The 20365-nt window shown below is 34.1% G+C and overlaps 2 protein-coding genes across 2 annotated transcripts in view; one reads left to right on the forward strand and one right to left on the reverse strand.

Moving 5' to 3' along the window:
* LOC118748332 (high affinity cGMP-specific 3',5'-cyclic phosphodiesterase 9A-like) overlaps positions 1-8473 on the forward strand; it is a 62076-nt gene extending 53603 nt beyond the window's left edge. Inside the window, exons 3-4 of the mRNA XM_036482707.1 lie at positions 7615-7766; positions 8362-8473. Coding sequence (XP_036338600.1) covers positions 7615-7766; positions 8362-8473 — 264 coding nt within the window. The remainder of the gene's footprint in view (positions 1-7614; positions 7767-8361) is intronic.
* An 8408-nt stretch (positions 8474-16881) lies between these two features.
* Positions 16882-19295, reverse strand: LOC118748732 (neprilysin-11-like). Its single transcript, XM_036483386.1, has one exon. The coding sequence runs from the start codon at positions 19194-19196 to the stop codon at positions 16974-16976; it is 2223 nt and encodes a 740-aa protein (XP_036339279.1). The 5' UTR covers positions 19197-19295; the 3' UTR covers positions 16882-16973.
* Between the last annotated feature and the right edge of the window lie 1070 nt (positions 19296-20365).

A 20365-nucleotide genomic window follows, 5' to 3' on the forward strand; every position in this document is an offset into this window, starting at 1 on the left:
GATATACATACATACTTATATATACATATATTAGACTGCATCACTCCCCATACAAAAAAATCGGCACGGGTTTTCCACTCGAATTATAAAATCTATTATATTTTGAGACTTCTCCTAAAATATTTTGGAAAAATTATAAGATTTACGTGAGCTGGACGAATTTGAAAATACCTCCCAAAATTGAGTTTTTTCTGAATAAATTAGTTTTTTAAAGTATTTTTTGAAAAAATCTCCTCAGATAACAAAATAGTTTAAGCTTTAAAAGTTTGCATAAAAATATTTAAAAAGGATATCAACGGAATCCTAATAATGAGATTTTCGATGCTGTTTTTGAACCGGCCAAGTTATTCACGTTTTTCTTAAACCGATCTTTGAAAAAAGTAAAAAAAAAAACATGAAATTGTTTTTTAATATTTTTATGCAGATTTTTTAAGCTCAATCTGTTTTGTCATCTAAGCTGGGTTTTTTCAAAAAATACTTTAAGAAACCATTTTTATTCATTAAATACTGCATTTTTGGAGGTAATTTCAAATCGGTCCAGCTCACGTCTTAATCTATAATAAAGTCTTAAAATATAATAAATTTCGTAATCCCGGCGGAAAAAATTCAACTTTCTTGGTGATGCAGTCTAATAAATAAATAATATGTATGTATATATGAAGGTAGTGGCATATGTTCAGAATACTCTAATTTTTTTATTCTCGATCTCTTAGTTTCGCACAATTTTCTCAAGTTTTGTTAAGCGCATTGTTAAGTCCTCCCATTGATTTTCGTTTCTTGCATACATCATTACATAAATACCTTTCAGCTTACAAGACAATTTTGATTTGGGGATAGGAAAATATAAATTAGGTGAGCTTTTTAATGATGCATTATCCCTAAATTCTAATGTATCAATGCAGGCATTTTCCCTCTTGATGTGTAAGAATCGATCCCCATTTCCTATAAGACTTACTTGACTGTTGTGAGAATGGGAGCTACTCTTGCTCAATTACGGTCAGGATATTCTAGCCGCCTTAACAGCTACTTACCTACCTAGACTCGATCCCAATATTTCTAGTGAGTGTTCGGCATGTGGAGACTCCCCCCACGAGACTAGCCACATCTTCCCCTCTCATTTTGCTTCGATACCGTCGAAACAGCTCGTTTACTGGGCCTACCGATAGTTAAGCTTAACGACAACGATTGATGAACAAACCGACCTAGGCGGAGCTTAGTAGTGTCGCTACAACAACAACACGGTATTTTTATGAAGAAAATTCATACATTTTTGCAAACCCCTCTATAGCTTTTTTATACACAGCCGAATATTACGCAATGCCTTTTTTTCAATAGTCTAAAGTAGGGACAAACTAAAAAAAAAGACTTCTTCTTTTAGTGTGGTTTAAGAAATAAAAGCTACTGATACTTTGAATTTTGACGTTTTGGAATGCACTTATATTTTAAGATTGTGAAAAAACACACAAAGTGCAGAAATTATTGTACGTACCGTTTTGGTGAAGAGGCCATTTGTATGCTATTTCATTTCAGAATATGACTTTATCATGACTTAATAAAATAGAAATAAAATTATTAAATTGTGCATTTTGGTTTTGGTAGACTTTTTCCGACAGGGTGGTAAGATGATTTATTTTGGAGCGAATTTCGGTCATCCCTTGTCAAGCTTGGCTTGCAGACAAACCGGTTCAGAACGAAAAATTACACGAGATGACACAACGCCGAAACCGGTTTGTCTGCAAACTAAGCTTGACAAGGGATGACTATAGGAATTTCGCTGTTTTACGATATTTTGGTTTTTTTTAGGAAATTTTCGAGATTTTTCGGCAATTCTCTTGTGTAACTTTTGCATTTTTTTCGGGAATTTCGGGATTTTCTCGTTTTACTTTGGAGGATTCTTTGTGTAGTCTGCATTTTCTTCGGGTTTTTTTTGGAATGTTTCTTTGGAACCCACCGTAGGATGGATGTTTTCTAGAATTATTATGATTTTTCGAGGCTTTTAGTATTTCCTTGAAGATTTCAAGATTTGTCGTATTTTGCCTTGCGCATTTTTGTGGAAAATTCGAGTTTTATTTTTAGTGTTTTTTTCTAGTGACTTTTACAACATTTCGATATTGTTTATCGAGTTTATTCTGAATTCATCGCATTTTCATTTTTGTGATTTTTCCGTTTTTTCGGAACTTTCCGCAATGACTATTTCGTATGCTATTTTTCGATATTTCAGTCTTTTGCAATATTTTTCGAGACATTTAGCAATTTTTTCGGGGCACTTGAATTTTGAATTTTTTGGGTTTTACTCTTGAGGTAATTTTGGGCTTTTTTTGAATGTTTTTTTTTTCAAAATATTTGGGTCTATGATACTTTTGACTTTTTTTTGAATGTTTTCAATTTTGTTTTTTTTTGTAGGTTTCTAAATTTTTTCATAACTAAATATTCGTGACTTTAAAACTTTTCCAGTTTCTTTCAAACTTTTCAACATTTTCTAGGACCTTTGCGGTATCCTTGGAAGCTACCAGGTCAAAAAAATAAATAATTAGCTGTTGTTTCCTGTTAAAAAGAAGACGATAGTAAAAAATCTTACACATTCTGTGTTATATTTGTTGTCAGTATTCTTACTCCAAATAGTAAAATAATTGTTTTTTTTATTTAAACGATCTTGGTTTTTTACTATAAAATGCCGCCTTGGTGTGGTTTATCTTTCAAAATGATAATGTTAATATACAAGTATAGTTGAGTGCCAAACTACCTAAGAAAACTTCAGCAACTTCAACAATAAGAAAATCATAAAAACTAGTCATTCATTACTACAACATTTATAAAAAAATTTGCAAACACCATAAAAGTTTCACTTTCGGAAGTGTCAATGAAAATATGGGCAGCTTTGACTGGCTTTTAGCCGGCGCCATAAAGTTAATGAACATTTTGACGTGCAAGTGACCACAACCGCAACATGTTGCAGCAATATTGGCGACAAGGTTGATAAAACGAACTAACATACACAGACATGTTATTGACCAGCAACTGCGAAGAAGTTAGTCTGTAGTAAGCGGTCGTTTTTGTATGAAAAAAATTTGGTATGGTTAGTTTTTTTTTTTTAATAACAATCTTGTTTACACAACTACACATTTTTAGTTTTTTGCTAGCGAAAGTTGGTGTAAGCCACACCGCTAATTGGATGTTTGAGATTAAACTGTGGGCATAAAAAGGGAAGTTGGAAATAGTCGAGGTTTTCAGTTTGCGTATTTTGGCGCGCTTTGTACTTTCACTACGTCGTCTCTGTTATCTCCATGTGAAAGGTCAATGATTAGTCGAGTTGAAATTTTAGCAATATTTTCCGACAACACTTTTTTTCAAATACAGAACTAATACAACTTAAATTGCATTGCCCACGAGCAAAGCTTCGGCTACATTTAAAACTAAGTTCTTTGTCAGACGCCTTTACAAGCGACTAAATGGAATTGGGTAGAATGCATTGCGTGTTACAAATAAAAAGTTTCAAAAGTTCGTACTTCGTTAGTGCTACCAAAATGTTTCCTTTAACCAGTAGAAAAACTATTTAAATAGCACTCATAGTGTGCGACAACCGTAGTCAGCGCGAGAATGCAGTCGATCTGAAATATACATACGTTGTGATAACAAAGCCAAGATATATTTATTTAATGAGCCCCTGTAGGAAATGCAGCTATCAGAGACCGAATTCAGATTTTTTTCTCTTACCTGCGAAGTTGATGACAGAATAAACGCTAAAAACGATGCGTATATAAAGCTTTATAACGAGCTTAGGCTGATGACATAGGGAAGCTTTAAAATATAGCTTTAAAATGACTTTCGTATAAACGAAACTTTTTCTTGTGGGGCTGCTCATGAGGTATCCAAAAATAGAGGAAAAAGGAATAAATAGCGTGCGACGCGTGAAGTCGCAGTTGTGGTAATTTTCGGCTAACGACTAGTATTATAAGCTTCAAAGGGCCATATGAAATACGAGCCGAAAAGTTAGAGTAAATTAGATTTAGTAAAAATTTGAGGCGGTTGGCTTATCCGAGCAATTCGTAGGATGTATCACCACTTGGTGGCACCCAGATTCGACTAATGGTTAGCGAAATATCTAAAAATCAAGGAGCGTAACAGTTACAACTTTATTTAAAAAAAATCGCTTTTTAACAATTAATTTTTGACTTTTATTTAATTATTCCTTAAATAACAGTTTTTCTGGTTTCTATTTTATAAATCCAAAATAACAATTATTTTTGATTTTTACCTAAATAATCTGCAAATAACAGTTATTTTTGATTTTTAAATTATATATCTTAGATAACAGTTATTGAAGACTTTTATTTATAAAAGCTATCATGACTTAAAAAATAAAAGACAGTAACCGATATTTATTAATGATTTTTATAAATAAAAGTCTTGAATAACTGTTATCTAAGACATATAATATAAAATCAAAAATTACTCTTATTTACATATTATTTGGATAAAAAGTAAAAATAATTGTTATTTTGGATTAAAATAAAAATCTAAAATAATTGTTATTTTTTTTAATTTTTCATATAACTATAAATAAAAATTTATTTTGAAATTTGATACTCGTTGAAAAAAGAAATCGATTGGTATATATCACTTATTGTTGTTGTCTCTCTCTCTCCCTCTCTCATAGTGAAACTTTCATAGTGAATTTTTCAATGACAGTTTTTCATTAATGACTGTTATTTTCGGTTTCTGCTACAAATATTGGCACATACGTTTCCAGGCATATCGTCACTAGACACGAAAAAAGATGCGCGAGTGTTTTGGCGGCGATAAAGGACGCAAGAAAACAAGATTTACACAAAAGACGCTTAGAAAAACTTCGGCGAAGAAAGGCGCGTAAACCTTGTTCACGGCGAAGAAAGACGCGTTAACATAGATTTATACCTGGCCAAGGACTAACCCTTCATGATCATTGCCCAAACATAGTTGACCGCGAAAATTGTACACGCACCTTTTTCTTTGTTGATAAATTTCGCTTCTTTCTTAATTTCCTTCGATGAATACATCGACTCAGTACGGCTTTTGCATCGGAATTATAAAATTTATTATATTTTAAGACTTCCACCAAAATATGTCAGATTTAAGATTTACAAAAATTTAGTTTTACATAAATAAAAATTGTTTTAAAAACACACTTTTTTTAAATCACCGCAAGTGATAAAAAAGTTTAGGCTTAAGAGTTCTGCCAACCAATGTTTAAAACTGTTATCAGCGGAATCAAAACCATGAGATTTTTGCTGCTATTTTCAAATCGGTCCAGCTCACTTAAATCTAAAAATTTTTTGAAATATTTCGGCGGAAGTTTTAGAATACAATAAATTTTATAACTCTCGTGTAAAAGAAGAAATTAATTTTCCAGCAGGGATGCTGATTAATGCTATGTATGCACGTAAGTATTTGTGCAATGCAGATAAACTCTTGCCAATTGACAGCACTCAAGTTTTGAACAGCCGCATCTTGTGTGTGATCAAAGTTTGTTTGCCTAAACTATTCAATATTCAAACAACTTTTTCGACGCACACACACACATAAGCATATCAATTTACTTAAGCACAGGAATAGAGAAATTTCTACTTACAAATGCATACATACATATCTACGTCTGAGTATGTACGCAAGTCTTTAGTTGCTCACACATGTAAAATAGGTCATTTAAGTTGTGTTTACATAAAGTTTAACTAAATTTGCATTTAGATTGCTGGCATTGGCTTGGCTGAAGAAGATTTGTGTGGAGAGCCAGTGGTTATTGAAGTTCCAAATGTTTCAAATAGTTTTTTTTTTTTGTTTTTATACGCGAGTACATCCTTTCCTTCGCTCAAGGCCAGGAATTAATTTAATTTTTGAAGTATTTTTGAATGAGTTAGGCGTTGAAAAAGATTACTATACAAATAGTCTTCGTTGAAAGTTACTTGGTTTTCTTCTAAAGTTAGTTTTCCTGAGTGCAGAAATACATATTCTCAATTGCTTCAGAGAACTATTTTTCCTCCCCAGCCAACGACGGTGCTAAGTGAAGTCCGAATTTGGGTATTGTAAAAATTTTTTAATTATCCAATATCCTTTCCAAATTTTTTTAAAATGAATAAAATCTAAAAAACAAAAATATTTTATAATTTTTTTGATGCTATCAAAACAGGCAAAAAAATTAAATTTTTTTAATTTAATTTCGTTGACAAATTCAGTTTAAATTTTTCACTTGAGATTTTTTATTAATTCGTATCTACATTTTTTTATTTAAGCTTAAAGCAATTTTAATTTCGTTGATAAATTAAATTTCAGTTTTCACTAAAACTTTTGTTTGTTTTTATTATTTCGATTTATTTTTTACTTTAAATTTTTTAGTCACATTTATTATACTTTTATTTTTTCTTTATTATTTAAAATAGTCGAATCAGAAAAAAAAGGAATTTTTCAATCCTTCAGGACGCTATTGTATGCCTGGCTTCCATTTAAATCGTGACGAAAGATTTCTCAACCCCTTTTCGTTTCATACTCGTATGTAGCATTTAAGTTAACTTAATAATAAAATTGCATTTGATTTTTGAAACAGATGGCTATGCCCTTAAAAAATGTTTTCATATATAAATATAATATTTCATTAATTTTCTTAAATTTTTTCATTTGATTTAAAAAAAAAGGTGGCAACGCTTTTCAAAATATTTTCCAGTTAACCCTTTCATTTGACACCTATATTTATTTATTTAATTTGCCGTACTAATTAAATAGAGGCTAGTTTTGAAAATAGTTGGCAGTGTTCTTAAAATTTATTTAAAGAAAGACCTTCGTATAACTCTTCATTTGAAATCCATATTGTGACATTAAATTTACGTTATTAATTAAACTGAATATAATTTCTTAATGAGGTGGCAACCCTCTTAAGAAAATATTTCCTACATTAGTTCCTGTCATAAGACCACTGCATTTCAAATTTTATCCACAGCTGTACAAACATGTTCAGTGTGAAGAAGAAACAAACAAAGTCAATCACTCACAAATTCATTCGCTCGCTCACTTATTTACAAACTAATTCACACTCGTTTACTCATGCCGCCATTTAGTAACTCACTTACTCACTCACTCACTAACTCATGTATTCACTCACTCATTTACTCAAACCATCACTTATTCACTAAATAACTCATTCATTCTCACTCACTTATACGCTCGCTCACTCACTCATATACTTACTAACTCATTTACTCACTCGTTCACTCAATCAATTACTCATGCAATCACTCACTCTGTCACTGCCTCGCTCACTCTCATTTCTAAATGCTTTCGTTTGTAAATATTGTTTTTTAAGTTCTAAATATATGTAGATGTACATATGTCGCACCTTAACCGCCAAAAAGGCGTAAGCGACATTTTTTCAAAATTTTCTTTTTTATGCAGAAATGTCCCTAGAGCATCTAAATGCATTTCTGCATCAAAAATAATTTTTTTTTTTTTAATTTCGCTTACGTCTCTTTGGCGGTTAGGGCTCGGTGTATCGGTTTAAATTCGAGCCTTCCACATATATATTATTTTAAATATTTGTAAAATTAGTACCAATTAAAAAACAAAAATTCTTCTTCCATTCCATTCCAGATGTACGCCATAACCCGCCATGCCAATCTGCTTCAACGACTAGGTGACCTAGAATGCCTAATATTGCTAGTGTCCTGCATTTGTCATGATCTCGATCATCCAGGCTACAATAATATCTATCAGATAAATGCGCGCACCGAATTGGCACTCAGGTATGTACATACATCTAGTTGGCTGATAGCAATGCAGTCATACAATTACACTAATTCATATACACAAGAGGTAGGACTCTATGTTCTAATGTGAGTCTCCAAACCCTACACATTTCTCTAATGCAAATACATACATCCGAGCACACACACATACATACATATCTACATCTTCATCAGCACTCGATCTAATGGCATTCAGCGCTAGATGTAGTGGCATGTAGCATTTTTATTGCCTACCTTGTGGCGCAGCATTGCATTAACATTTATTTCATTGCCTCGATTGCAGTGATTGACATTTGCAAATACATACATACAAATGTAGCTTTGGCATTGTATGCGTACTCATACTTTGTATTTGCATTGCTAGCGAGATTTTTGCATTTCAATTGCCTATTTGGCTACAATCGTCATGGCTGCTGCTGCTGCCGCTGCTACTGCTGCTGCTGCAATGACTTCATGAGTTTGCCCCGCTTTGCAATGCCTCATTAACACATTCCACTTTCCCGTACTCTCGCTCTGTCAACGGCTGTCTCTATTCATTAACAACTTCGTTTCTTCAATTATTTTTCAATTTGCATATCGCCTTTGCTTGCAGGTATAATGACATCTCGCCGCTGGAAAATCATCATTGTTCAATAGCATTCCGCTTGTTGGAGCATCCTGAGTGTAATATCTTCAAAAATTTCAGCAGAGATACATTCAAGTGAGTATGCGTATTTGTGAAATAAAGTTGTAGAACACACATACTTGCAAGTTTTTGCATAGTTTTCATAAAAACTTTCAAAGTAGAAAGCAAATCGAGGAATTTAGTTGGTTGACATAATATTCATATAGCTTGTTATTCGAAGGGTGCGTGAAAAAAACACAAACAAACTTTCACGCACGAAAATATGCAATCCTTTCTAGCCACTAGAAAACTATTTTTTTCGCCCATGAATTTCTCAAAACTTTCGAGAACCAAAATTCGGCATGTTTATATTTAATCAGTTCATTTGAGTTAGTCCGTCAGGAACAGAGGTGGGCACTACCACAAACAAGAGTGAGGTAAAAGTGAGAAGGTGTTAGTGTATCCAATTCATTTTGCATGCTGTCGCGGTCTCATCGTTACGCTCTCGCTGGTATATGTACACGCAATGCTTACGCTCTTTTAGCACTTGCTAAGTCTCTGCCCATGCCTGGTCATGAACCTAAACGAGCTATTGCATGAAACCAACCAGCTCTGATCCAATACTTTTCGTGTAAAATCCTCTAAAAATCTCAAACAACAAAATTAATCTCTGAAGTGAGAGTAAAAAGTGAGTAGCAACAAAAATTACGGGATCAAAAAAAGCTTTTTCCTGTAAAAACGTTAACCAGTGATCGCTTGACACTTTTCATAATTTTACCAGAAGAAAAAGTTCGGGTAAAATCTTGCAACTTCATTCTCTACACAACTCTCCAAACATCGCTCTCATTTACAGGATTTTGGAGGAATTTGGAGTATGGGATCATTTTTCCTGTAACTTCCTGCAAATTTGTATAAAACCCTGTAAGTTCATGGAGTACTGGATCAGAGCTGATATATGTAAATTTTCAGTGTTTTCCGAAAATTTTTGCGGCTCTAACGGGATTAGTTGTATTATTTGGCGACCTTTTTGGTGATTGTTCTCTCTTTTGCGGTTTTTTTATAGGGCTTTGTTTAGAAAGTTGCAATAATCGTTAGAGAATTTTTGGCACTTTTCTGGCCTTCCGTATTCTTAAAGATTTCATCTGCTCTTTTGGGTATTTTCCGTAAATTTTCTGAACATTTTTTTTTGTGAGTTTTCGAGATAGATCGGGATTTTTTCAGCTGTTGTCTGTACTTTTTTTGGAACTTTTCGTGGATTTTCACAATTAATCTGAATTTTATCGGTCACCTGAGGCTTTTCGGTATTAGCTGACCGGTTTGAGACCACCACCCTGGCTCATCTTCTTAATTTTTTTTTTTTGTATGAGCTTTCGAACACTTCTGGAGTTTTAAGCAGTTTTCTGTACTTTTTTTAATTTTCGGAATTCGTCAAGTTTTTCGGAATTTTATCAGTCGCCTGCGGCTTTTTGGTATTAGCTCAACGCTTTGAAGTAATTTTTGGGCTCTTATCTTTCATTATTTAAAACAATTTGGGATTTCCGGAACTTTTTTTTCGTAAGTTTCGGAAAGTTTCTGAATTTTTCAGCGGTGTTTTGTACATTTTTTTTTAGAATTTTTCGTCGCTTTTCGGAGTTTTTCTGACGCCTTAACACCAAACTCAGCGTTTTGAGGCACTTTCTCGGGATCTTCTGGGTCTCTTTCGTTTTGATTTGAAAAGTTTTCGGAGACTTTCATGCCTGTTTTCGGTTGCTTTCAAAGTAATATAGTATTTCTTAGAATTTTTCGAGATTTTTCGGTTATTTTGAGCGACTTTTCTGGAGCTACCGTATTTTTTATTAACTTCGTTGAAGATAATTATGGTTACCTTCGCTACTTGTTGGCATCTTTCTACGGTCTTTCTAGCAGTTTTCCAATAATTTTTGTTTTATTTTTAAACATTTATCGGCTGCCCTCGAAATTTCTTTTGGAGATAATGCTGGCCTTTTCCGAATTTTTCGCCTTTTAGCACCTTTCTTTACATATTTTTCAAGATATTTCCGCTTTCTCCACTCACTTTGTTTTTGTGTTTAAAATTTTCTCAGTCCTTCGCGATAATTTTCCCGGGCTTTTGTGGATGTTTCGTTTTGGAGATTTTCTGGGCACTTTTTGTTACATTTCCGGTGTTTTTCTAATGATTTCGAGGACATTTTTGGACTTAACGGAACTGTAGAACCCTGATGACTTCTTCGACACTTTCAAGTCTTTTTCTGAACATTTCCGGATTTTTCGAGAAACTACGGGTGGTGAAGCGTTTTTTGATATTTTTTTAGACTACTGGGATTGTTTGGATTTTTTAAGACCCCTCTATGCGTTTCTGGTATTTTTCCGGGGAGCTTCTCTGCATTATTAGGTGCCTTTTCTGATTTCTCACTGATTTTTTCGACGATTTTGATAAATACTTACATTCTTCTAAGTTGCATGGCTTAACTGAAACACTCTTTCTGTTCATTTTTCGAACATTCAATAAAAGCTGCCCTTTTTTTTGGCAGTGTTAGCGCGTTTTCCTGAGAGTCAACAAAAATATGCCAGCTAATAACATAAATATTTATGTGCTGTCACTTTGATGTCTTGTGGCCATTGCCTGAAGCGGTCGATGGTCTGTCATCAGCCACGGTCAATATAAATTCGCTATTTAATCAAATTTCGTGCAAAATATGAGCAAATTTTATATCTAAATTTGCGTGGGGCAAGCAGTGGGCGGCTTAATTTTTAGCACACCAAAGCTGGCAAAGTCAAAAGCAAATAAATGCGTGGCGGATAAAAATTCTTGTAACTATTAGGATGGCTGATATATGAATACATACATATATGTATAGTATGTGGCGCAAAAGTAGGTAATATGAATATGGATATGAATATGAATATGAATATGAATATGAACATGAATATGAATATGAGTATGAATATGAATATGAATATGAATATGAATATGAATATGAATATGAATATGAATATGAATATGAATATGAAAATGAATATGAATATGAATATGAATCTGAATATGAATATGAATATGAATATGAATATGAATATGAAAATGAATATGAATATGAATATGAATATGAAAATGAATATGAATATGAATATGAATATGAATATGAATATGGATATGAATATGAAACATTAGAATGGACTATTAGGTAAAAAAGAAAGTGGTACATTGGCGGTTGAAGGACAGAGAGCTTAAGCGAAATACTAGTAAAATGGTTATGATGCTACTGTGACAGCTACTAGTTTTTAAATATACATATACATATGTACGCCCAAATAAACATAAATACTTGTACGTTTGTACGAAAGCATGCATTTTGCCTCCCATGTATGCTGCGACCACAAATTGCACAACAAGAGTACATCCATATCAATTAGATATACACAGAGCCTCATATGTAAATACATTCAGTGAGATGCATGCCATTGCTATGCGAGAAAGGCCTTCGAAATGCATTTGGTCGTTATATATATATATATATGTTTAAGCATATACATTCTATATACATATGTATGCTAACATATACATGCTTGAGGATATGTATTTATACATATGTACATACATATTTATACAATTGCTTCATGCCACTTTGAATGCAGTTGCCTTCCCATGTAGGTATGTAAATCAATGTGGCTTTTATCTCACACTAACTAGCTTGCTATGCCGCCTAAAAATATGCAATATGCGACAGCTACCATAATTTCAACGGAAAATTTAATTATAGTCACGTAGCGCGGTGCATGGTAGCAAGGCGATGTGCGCCTTTTGAATAAATATCTGAGCGGTGGTTGACGGTTGGAGTGACACAAACGTATTTACTTAGAATAATTGGCAGAAAAAGAGTTTATTAAATAGCTTTGACGGAATGTTGCAAAATCAAAATTTTTTTAAGCTTCTGCCGGCGGAGAAATACATTTTTTTTTCAGAAGTTTTTAATAACTCAATAATGCTAATGAGCTCAACACATTTTTCTAACAAAAAAAAACAAAACCACATGAAAAATATTTCTGAAAATTTTACAATCTCCCAAAAAAATTTTCAGTGAACTCGATACGTTTTTCTGCAAAAAAATAAAATATATAGGTTTTGCTTTAACTATTCACTTTTTTATACGTTTTTTTATCAAGTAACTTTCGCAGAATTTTTGGTTCTATTAGCCCAGTTGCTTTTCCTATATAGCAAAATAATAAACAAAAATTAAATTTTTTAGTGGAATTATTTTTTCTGAAAAAAAACAAACACAAAAGACGATTTTAGAGAAAAGTTTTAACATTTTTTTGTCTTGTCTTTATTAGATATCTGCGGGCATAAATATACTTTTTATTCATGTTTTTTGTTTTTTATGTTTTATATTATAGTTTTTTTGTTAATTTTTTCCGCATTAAATTTTACTCAAATTAAGCTTAAAAAGTTTTTCTGAAAGACAAAAACCATTTTAAGAAATTAAAGAAGAAATAAAATTTTTAGGCATCATTTCAGATATTTGTAGGTGTAACTATTTTTTCATAATTTTTTTAATAACCTGTTTTCTTATTTTTTACAAAAATTTAGATTTCTTTTTCTTAAAAAGGGTGAACAAATTGAAAAGCCAGCAAATCTTATCGACTGTTCAAATTTTTTTTAATACCTTTGAGCCCAAAGTTTTGTCTTTGGATTATTTTTCCATTTTTTTATAAAAACTTTCGCAATTTTTTGTTAAAACTTTTGAAATTTTGCTGAATTACAGTTTTGAGTTCGATTATTTTGTCTAAAAAACGAAAAGAAACGGTGTATTTTAAAGAAAAGTTTTAAAACTCTTCTCTCCTGATTTTGTTGAAGTCTGTGAGCATAAATTAATTTTTGTAATATTTTTTATTTATTTTTTCTTCTGTTTCGACATTAATTTTTTCATAAATTTAGCTTATATTTTTTTTCTGAATGGCAAAAATAAGTTTAAAAACTAAAAATTAATAACATTTTTTTAGCTAACATTAAGCAATTTTTTTCGATATTTGTGGATGTAACTATTTTTAAAATATTTTAAATAAATATTATATTAAATTATATTAAATTTATTCATACATTTTCGTCGTTTAATCTATTCACGTTTTTTGGCTTGATTTATTATCAATATTCAATTTAGATAATTGTTGGTTTAACAATTTTTTTAAAAAATATTGTCGTTTAAACTATTCCCAAAAAGAAAAACAAAGCATTTTTCCCTTTCTGTTTTTGTTTTGCTGTTTAAATTGTGGGAACAATTTATTCAGTGGAATTAGCGATAAGGCTGATTATTTTTTACTAACAAAAAACAAACAGAAACAAAAGCTTTGAAATAGAGGAGAATATGCAAGAGTCGGTGTACCCGAATTTTTTGTTCAAAATTTCACATTGCTTGCGTCTTTACACTTTTGACAATTTATTATAAAAACAAAACCAAGACAAAAGTTAAAAAAGGTTCGAAATTTTTAAAAACCTATGGTAACATATTTATTTTAAAAACCTGTGATACATAACATTACTTAGTTAAAAGAAAAATTTAATAAATATTTTCTTTGTTTTTTTTTTGTGCAAATTATCTACACACTGTTTGCTCTATAATTTGTTTTTATTATTTATTACTTTATGTAAAAAAGAGAAGACAAAAATATAAAAACATCTAAAAAAATTAGAAAATTTATAGTTAATGATTGTTTAGATGTCTGCGGGCCTAACTATGTTTTACATATTTGTTTTTTTTTCATTTCTTCTCTTTTTTTATTTTGTTAAACCTTTAGAGTTTTTCCATCATAAGATTTATATATACATACTATTTTATTAACTCAATTTCTTTTTCTGTACTAAAACTTAAAAAATTAAAAAAAAAATCAGGAATTAAATTCTGTAAAATTTTTTTTTCTTAATTGTTTTCGAAAAATTTTACCTTATTTTTCCGATTGCTTATTTACATTACGGTTTATGCACTAAAGCAAAAAATTTTCCAGATTTTTTAATAAAAGCTTTAAATATTTTATATATTTTTTATAGACATTTTCTATTTTCGTAATCGTTCCACTTTTTTGTAGCATTTTCTGCAAAAAAAAAAATACTTACCATAACTATCATTTATTAGAACATTGTATACGCCTACAGTCCTATCTAATTAATTAAATTCAAATATTTAGTGCATTTAAGCTGCAAGCATTTAAAGCGCATTAAAAGCACAAGCCATGCAAAAATTACTCAACAACAAATTAGTAATAATTTAATTAAATAAACATCATAAGCGGCAGCATACGTAGACACATGGGTATACTAATCGCCTATAAGTATGCTACGCAATGCGCTTGTGTGATTTTGTGATGTAAAATTTTAATATTCTAACAATTCGGCAACAATTAGCAATTGAAATCAAATTTCTCTTATTAGTAAACAAAATTTATATTAATTTTACATATATTTTAAACAGCATTGAAAATAAAATTTGTGAAAACCAAAATTCCGTCATTTTGTTTTAATAATGCAAGCGCTCAAAGTGCGACTTAATTAATATTTATGTTCATTTAATGGTGTTACTACTATGCACGTTTGTGTGAAATTGTTTTCGTGTCAGCGCGCGTCTGGATTTGTGTGTGCGCTTGTGAATAGGTAAATTTGAATTTGCTTATTTACGTCCTAAATGTATGCTGCATAATTTTGCAGTGCCGTATCGTTTTTAAATACATGCATATTTCGCGAATTTTAATTATTTTAAGCATTTTCTTCTGATTGTGTGTTGTCAAATCGCTTGCAGTCCAATGATTTTAGCAAAATTAAATTTAATGCTTAAAATTGAATATTTTTTGTATACGCTAATTGTATAGATGTTATTATGTTCATTAAATTTTCCAACATGGGTGATTGCATATTTTTAGGTGACGTTATCAAAATTTACTATGCTAAGCATTATAGACGCAGATAATCAATAGCAGATGAGTAGCCGGATAAGATCTTTTCGTAGTCTTAATCGCTAACCAGAACCACTATAATATGGTTTATACGAAAGTTTCAGTCCAGATGGCCTGCGTTATCAGATAAGGAGCTTTTTTTTGCATCCATCATTTGGCTACCACAGCTATAAAACCGCAGTGTTTAAAAGATCTATGCGGTCTTAAGAACTAGTGATACCCTGGAATTTTACCTCTGACTTATCCAAATAAATTAAAGGCAACTAAATTGGTCTCCGATATCTTGAGAAGTAGTGATGCCTTAGAACACTGCTCGTCCATAGGAATTAAGGCATCTGAAAGATCTCCGAGATCTTAAGAAATAATGATATATTGGAGTTCTACTTCGGACTAGCCTGAAAAAAGAGGTCTCTGGGCCCTTATGAAATAGTGACACCAAAGAATTTTGTCTCAGATTAACTCAAAATTTTTTTTAATTTATCTAAAAATCCTCTGATATGTTAAGGTATCACTCAACTAGGCATGCTCATCAAGATCTTCACAGAAAGAGATTAGAGAGTTGGTTCTCACATTTTCCCATGTTGTATAATCGCAGTACACAAACTGGGGAAAGGTGGCTCTTCTGGAGTCTGCTCTGAACTCATAAAAATCGTCGTTTCATACTCTTCCTCAGAAAGACATCAAAATTGGCTCTCCAAATCTGTTATGACTAAATCAACGATTTCTGAAGCAAGCGTCACTCAAACACGCACTCCAATACCGTCTACCCATTCTGAAGCAACCACAACCACACCTCGTTGATCGGATTGCCTTTTGCCATTCAATGGCAGTCCTCTAACTGAGCTTCTATTCCATGAAAGAACTCGGAATGCACTGTAGTGGTTGATCTGCGTTGACAGAAGTTTCCTTTGAAAGTGGTTGTTGTCTTAAACATGGTTTTGAGGCAGTGGCGCACGCCAGCCTAGCCATCGAAGCCTTCACGGTCCGATACGCTACGGTTGAGAAGGGGAAGTAAAAAGTGCCATTATAAGGCCTATGTTGCAGAAAGCTTGCTCACGGAATGCTAGTGTATAATTCTAGAAATTCAGTCTGTTAAGCCTAACTTCGTTTGAAACTTTGACCAATAGGGCGGGCCAAGTCCGAACCACGATCTAAGATCAAGAGTATTTTGCTTATTTTTTTATGCCTGCCAGTATGTTGAACAAGTTTAGCTAGGCCAGGAGAAGCTTTATGAATGCGAACCACAGTTTGTATGATTCTGTCAGCTAATTTTATTTCAGCACAACAAAGTGGACTTGCTATTTCCTGAATTGCGTTGCCGGGTAGACAAAGAGCTTTTTCAACTTGTATCACAAATAAATTTCTTCATAGACCATTTGAGAAGTGTATAAGGGACTATTATTGCTAAGTGGCGAACGAGATGATGAACGGGGTAAATAAAAACTGCAGCAGGAAAGTTTGCATAATTTTCGGCGTACTATTTGTTAAGCAACTAACCGCAAACGTGAAAACTTTGATATTGAGGGACTTTCCTTTCCTCTTTTGAAAACAAAAGAACAAACTCATTTATGGATATCCAAAGTCAATGAATTTCATCAGACTTTTGTACATTTTTTATTTCTATTATTAAGTGCATTTACATACTCAATTCTCAAACAATTAATTCACCATATAACACATTTCTCTGCCGGATTCATTTCGTTGTGCGGCTCACATCGATAGGCTTGCGTGAACTCCGCAAAGTTGCTCACCACATTGTTCACGCGCACGCTATGCTCATCGTGTAGACTCTCCCCGTTCGCGGCACTAGTGCCACACCAAGTCTGCGCAAAACTCAAGAAGAACAGCTTCAACTGTTCTGCGCTTAAAGTTGCATTCTCGCCACCAGTGCGTCTGAAGGTCTCCAAAGCCAGCCGTAAACCCTCCGTATCAGCGATATTCTCGTTCAACGTCACTTCACCATCCACATAACGTTCGCTAAGATAGCAACGCGACTTGGTGCCAAATCTGATGATAACTTTTGCGCTCACATCGCTGCCAGTATTGCCTGACATATCATAGTTGAGCCCATCGTAGTCAAAGCCATGCATCAGCTCGTGCGCAATGATGTAGACAAAACTGCCGTAGATCTTCGCCGAGTCGAGGCAACTGTTGTAGAAGGGCGCGCGCAGTATGCCAACCGGCAGCTCAATGGCGTTCTTCTTCAGGCGATAGTAGGCGTTCACATCTAAAGGACCGTAGCTGTTGTATGCTGGCGGCGCACTACGACCGGTCAGCAGCGTTTCTAGTATTTCGTGTAGTTGCTTGCGTGTGCGCCAGCGCCATAAAGTCATCAAATTCGCGTCGTAGTCATCCCCAAGCTGAATGCTGGGCGGCAAATGATCCTTGCTGAAACCAGTTGCTTGTGGCAAGAGCAGACGCATGGCGCGCAGTTTTTCCAACCCAAGCTGCCTGCCGTGCGCATCGCGCTCGAAGACGTTAGTGGCATTCAGCATGCGCTCGAATTGCAGTTTCAGCTGCGCAAAGATGTCATTCAAGGCGGTTTGTGTGCGCGTCATAGAGGCAACAGCATCGCCATCAGCGTGTTGTAGAAGCATGAAAATTTCTGACAGTTCGGCTGGCAGAAAAGTGTGCAGCTGCTGCAGACAGTGATCGCGCTGCTCATGGAAGCTATCCTCATCGTGAAGACGCACTTCAAAATGCGCCAGAAATTGTACCAACAGATACTTAGCCAACAACTCGGGTTTGGTGCGTTTCAGTAGCGCGCCCAACTGACGCAAATATGGTACATCTGCCACAATCAACAAGCGCTGCTCGTAGTCCCGCGGCAACTGGTGTGCTATGTCGCGCAGTACTTCCACGAAATACTTGCCTAAGTTCAGCTCTAGTACTTCAGCTTGCAATGCTGCCAAAGTTTGTGGCGCGCGCAGTAAAACCAATCGCTCACTGGCGACCAATTCGAAAAGCTGTTTCTCAAAATCAACCACTTCCTCGGCAATGACTTGCGCGCGCCGCACGCGCACACCCAAGTCCAGCATCAGGTATTTCACATAACGCTTATAAACATACTCCGAGTCGCTATCATACCGCACCGATTGCCGCGTCGGCTTGAGTAAATCGAACGCTGGCGCGGAAATGTAGAAAATTTGCTGCTCAGCCTGCTGCCAATTGGTGGTGATTAGCAAACGCCAGAGTGCCTGCACGCCATAACGGCGTAGCTCTGCGTTTAAGTAGATACCCCAACTGAGGCTGTCATTCGCTTCGATCGCCATCCAATTGGGATTGAGCACTGGCCAATCACTCAACTGTCGCAGCTCGTTGGTGTATGTGCGGTGCGTTGCTGCCTCAACATTGAAATGCACGTGTCTGCTGTCGCCATCTTCGCCAGTTGCGCGCTCAATGCAGGCGTTGAAGAAACGTACGGCGACCTCCTCTCTTCGAGGCAGAGTAGCTTGACGCGTACTATTTTGCACCACCCCCTCTTGCTTCTCCAGCAAATACGTCATCAGCTGTTGCTTGTTGTCCGCCTTGACAGAGGTCAGTGTGTCATGTGCGCCGCGAACGCGCAATTGATATGGCGCGCGCCAATTGCCGCAAGCGTACTCGTAGAAATCATCGCAAGGCCAAGCTATTTCATCCACATAACTGCGCATTGTGTCCAGCTGACGGGGCCAGTAGTCAGCTGGACACTGAGGCGACTCAGCGCTGCTGGGCGCGCTGGTGGGTTTAGTGTTGGTGTTCTCCTCTGCGGCGTCTGTTGTTGTGCGACCTTCATTCGGGGTGGTTGCTACGGCATGGGCGCCGGGTTTTTCGAGCTGCACTACTAGCAATGTTAGAAAGGAGTAAATTATCGCGCGCTGTCCTATTCCGAGCGTCTCCAACGACATTTCACTTTTAAGCACAGATTTGCACTGAAGTCGCTGAATGTTTTTGAAATTCTCCAAGGCGTAGGTGATAAGGCGAGACTATCGCCAAGTTACGCTGCCTATTTCGCTTGATTGTCATGGACCTATGCGAGCTTTCGCGAATTGATTTAATGTTGAATTCTGCTGAATTATCACTTAAGCTTATCGCTTGACTGTGACTGATGAGAACCTTAAAATCACTTCCAACTGATAACCCAAACAATCGTGCAGTTTTGTGTGTTTGAGTAAATATTGTGGTTGGGGATGCTGGATCTTTTCGTTTGAGGGTTTCACGCTCATGGCCTAAACGAAATAACGGTCAAAGTTGAGTGAGTGGAAACTAAAAATAGTAAAATTTTTTCCTTTAAATATCTGTAGTAACATGACGAGGCTTATATTGAAAATTTTAGTACTAATCAACTATTTTTTTTACAAAATTCTGATATATTGGCATTGAGTGCTTATTTAGTTTACTGACTGTTATTTTTTTTACAAACTTTTTTTCTCGTAACAAAATGTTCTAAAAATTCGTATTTTTGCAAACAATCCATAGCTTGAATTTAAATGTTTAATTAATTTACTGTGTATTAAAATGTTCGATGAATTTTTAGCACTAATTCATATTGTACTGAAAAGTACTAATTTTTTTACAAAACCGATATATGAACTCTAGTGTTTACTTAGATTACTGTGCATTCAACTTTTCCACAAAATTTGTTTAAAAAAATTTTACTAACTGGTTCTAAATTAAAATGAAAACCAAACAAAATCTTGCATTATTTTAGAACAAAAGGATGTTGCACAAGATCTATTAATTAAACTTTTATAGAAATTCGCAATTTGTTAAGATACATTTTCTTTTTCAAAAAAATTAATTATTTATAATTATAAATGAATTTATATTTCTGGACAAATTGAATTAAGTACGCACTAAATTTCGATTAGGAATGCTTAAAAAACAGAATATTACTAAATTTTAAGTACTCAAAATTCGATGCAACTGTATAAAAATCTTGTGATAAATTTAATTTGTAATAAAAATAGGAAAATTGTGATATATGTTATTATTACTTATCAAAACTTATTATGCACTAACTTTTGAGATAAAGTATCTAACGAAATATAGAAAAATATTTTTTACCAGGTTTTTA

Source organism: Rhagoletis pomonella, unplaced genomic scaffold, assembly GCF_013731165.1.
Source record: "Rhagoletis pomonella isolate Grant_MI unplaced genomic scaffold, Rhpom_1.0 Rhpom_scaffold_00013, whole genome shotgun sequence".
In the NCBI taxonomy this organism is placed as follows: domain Eukaryota; kingdom Metazoa; phylum Arthropoda; class Insecta; order Diptera; family Tephritidae; genus Rhagoletis; species Rhagoletis pomonella.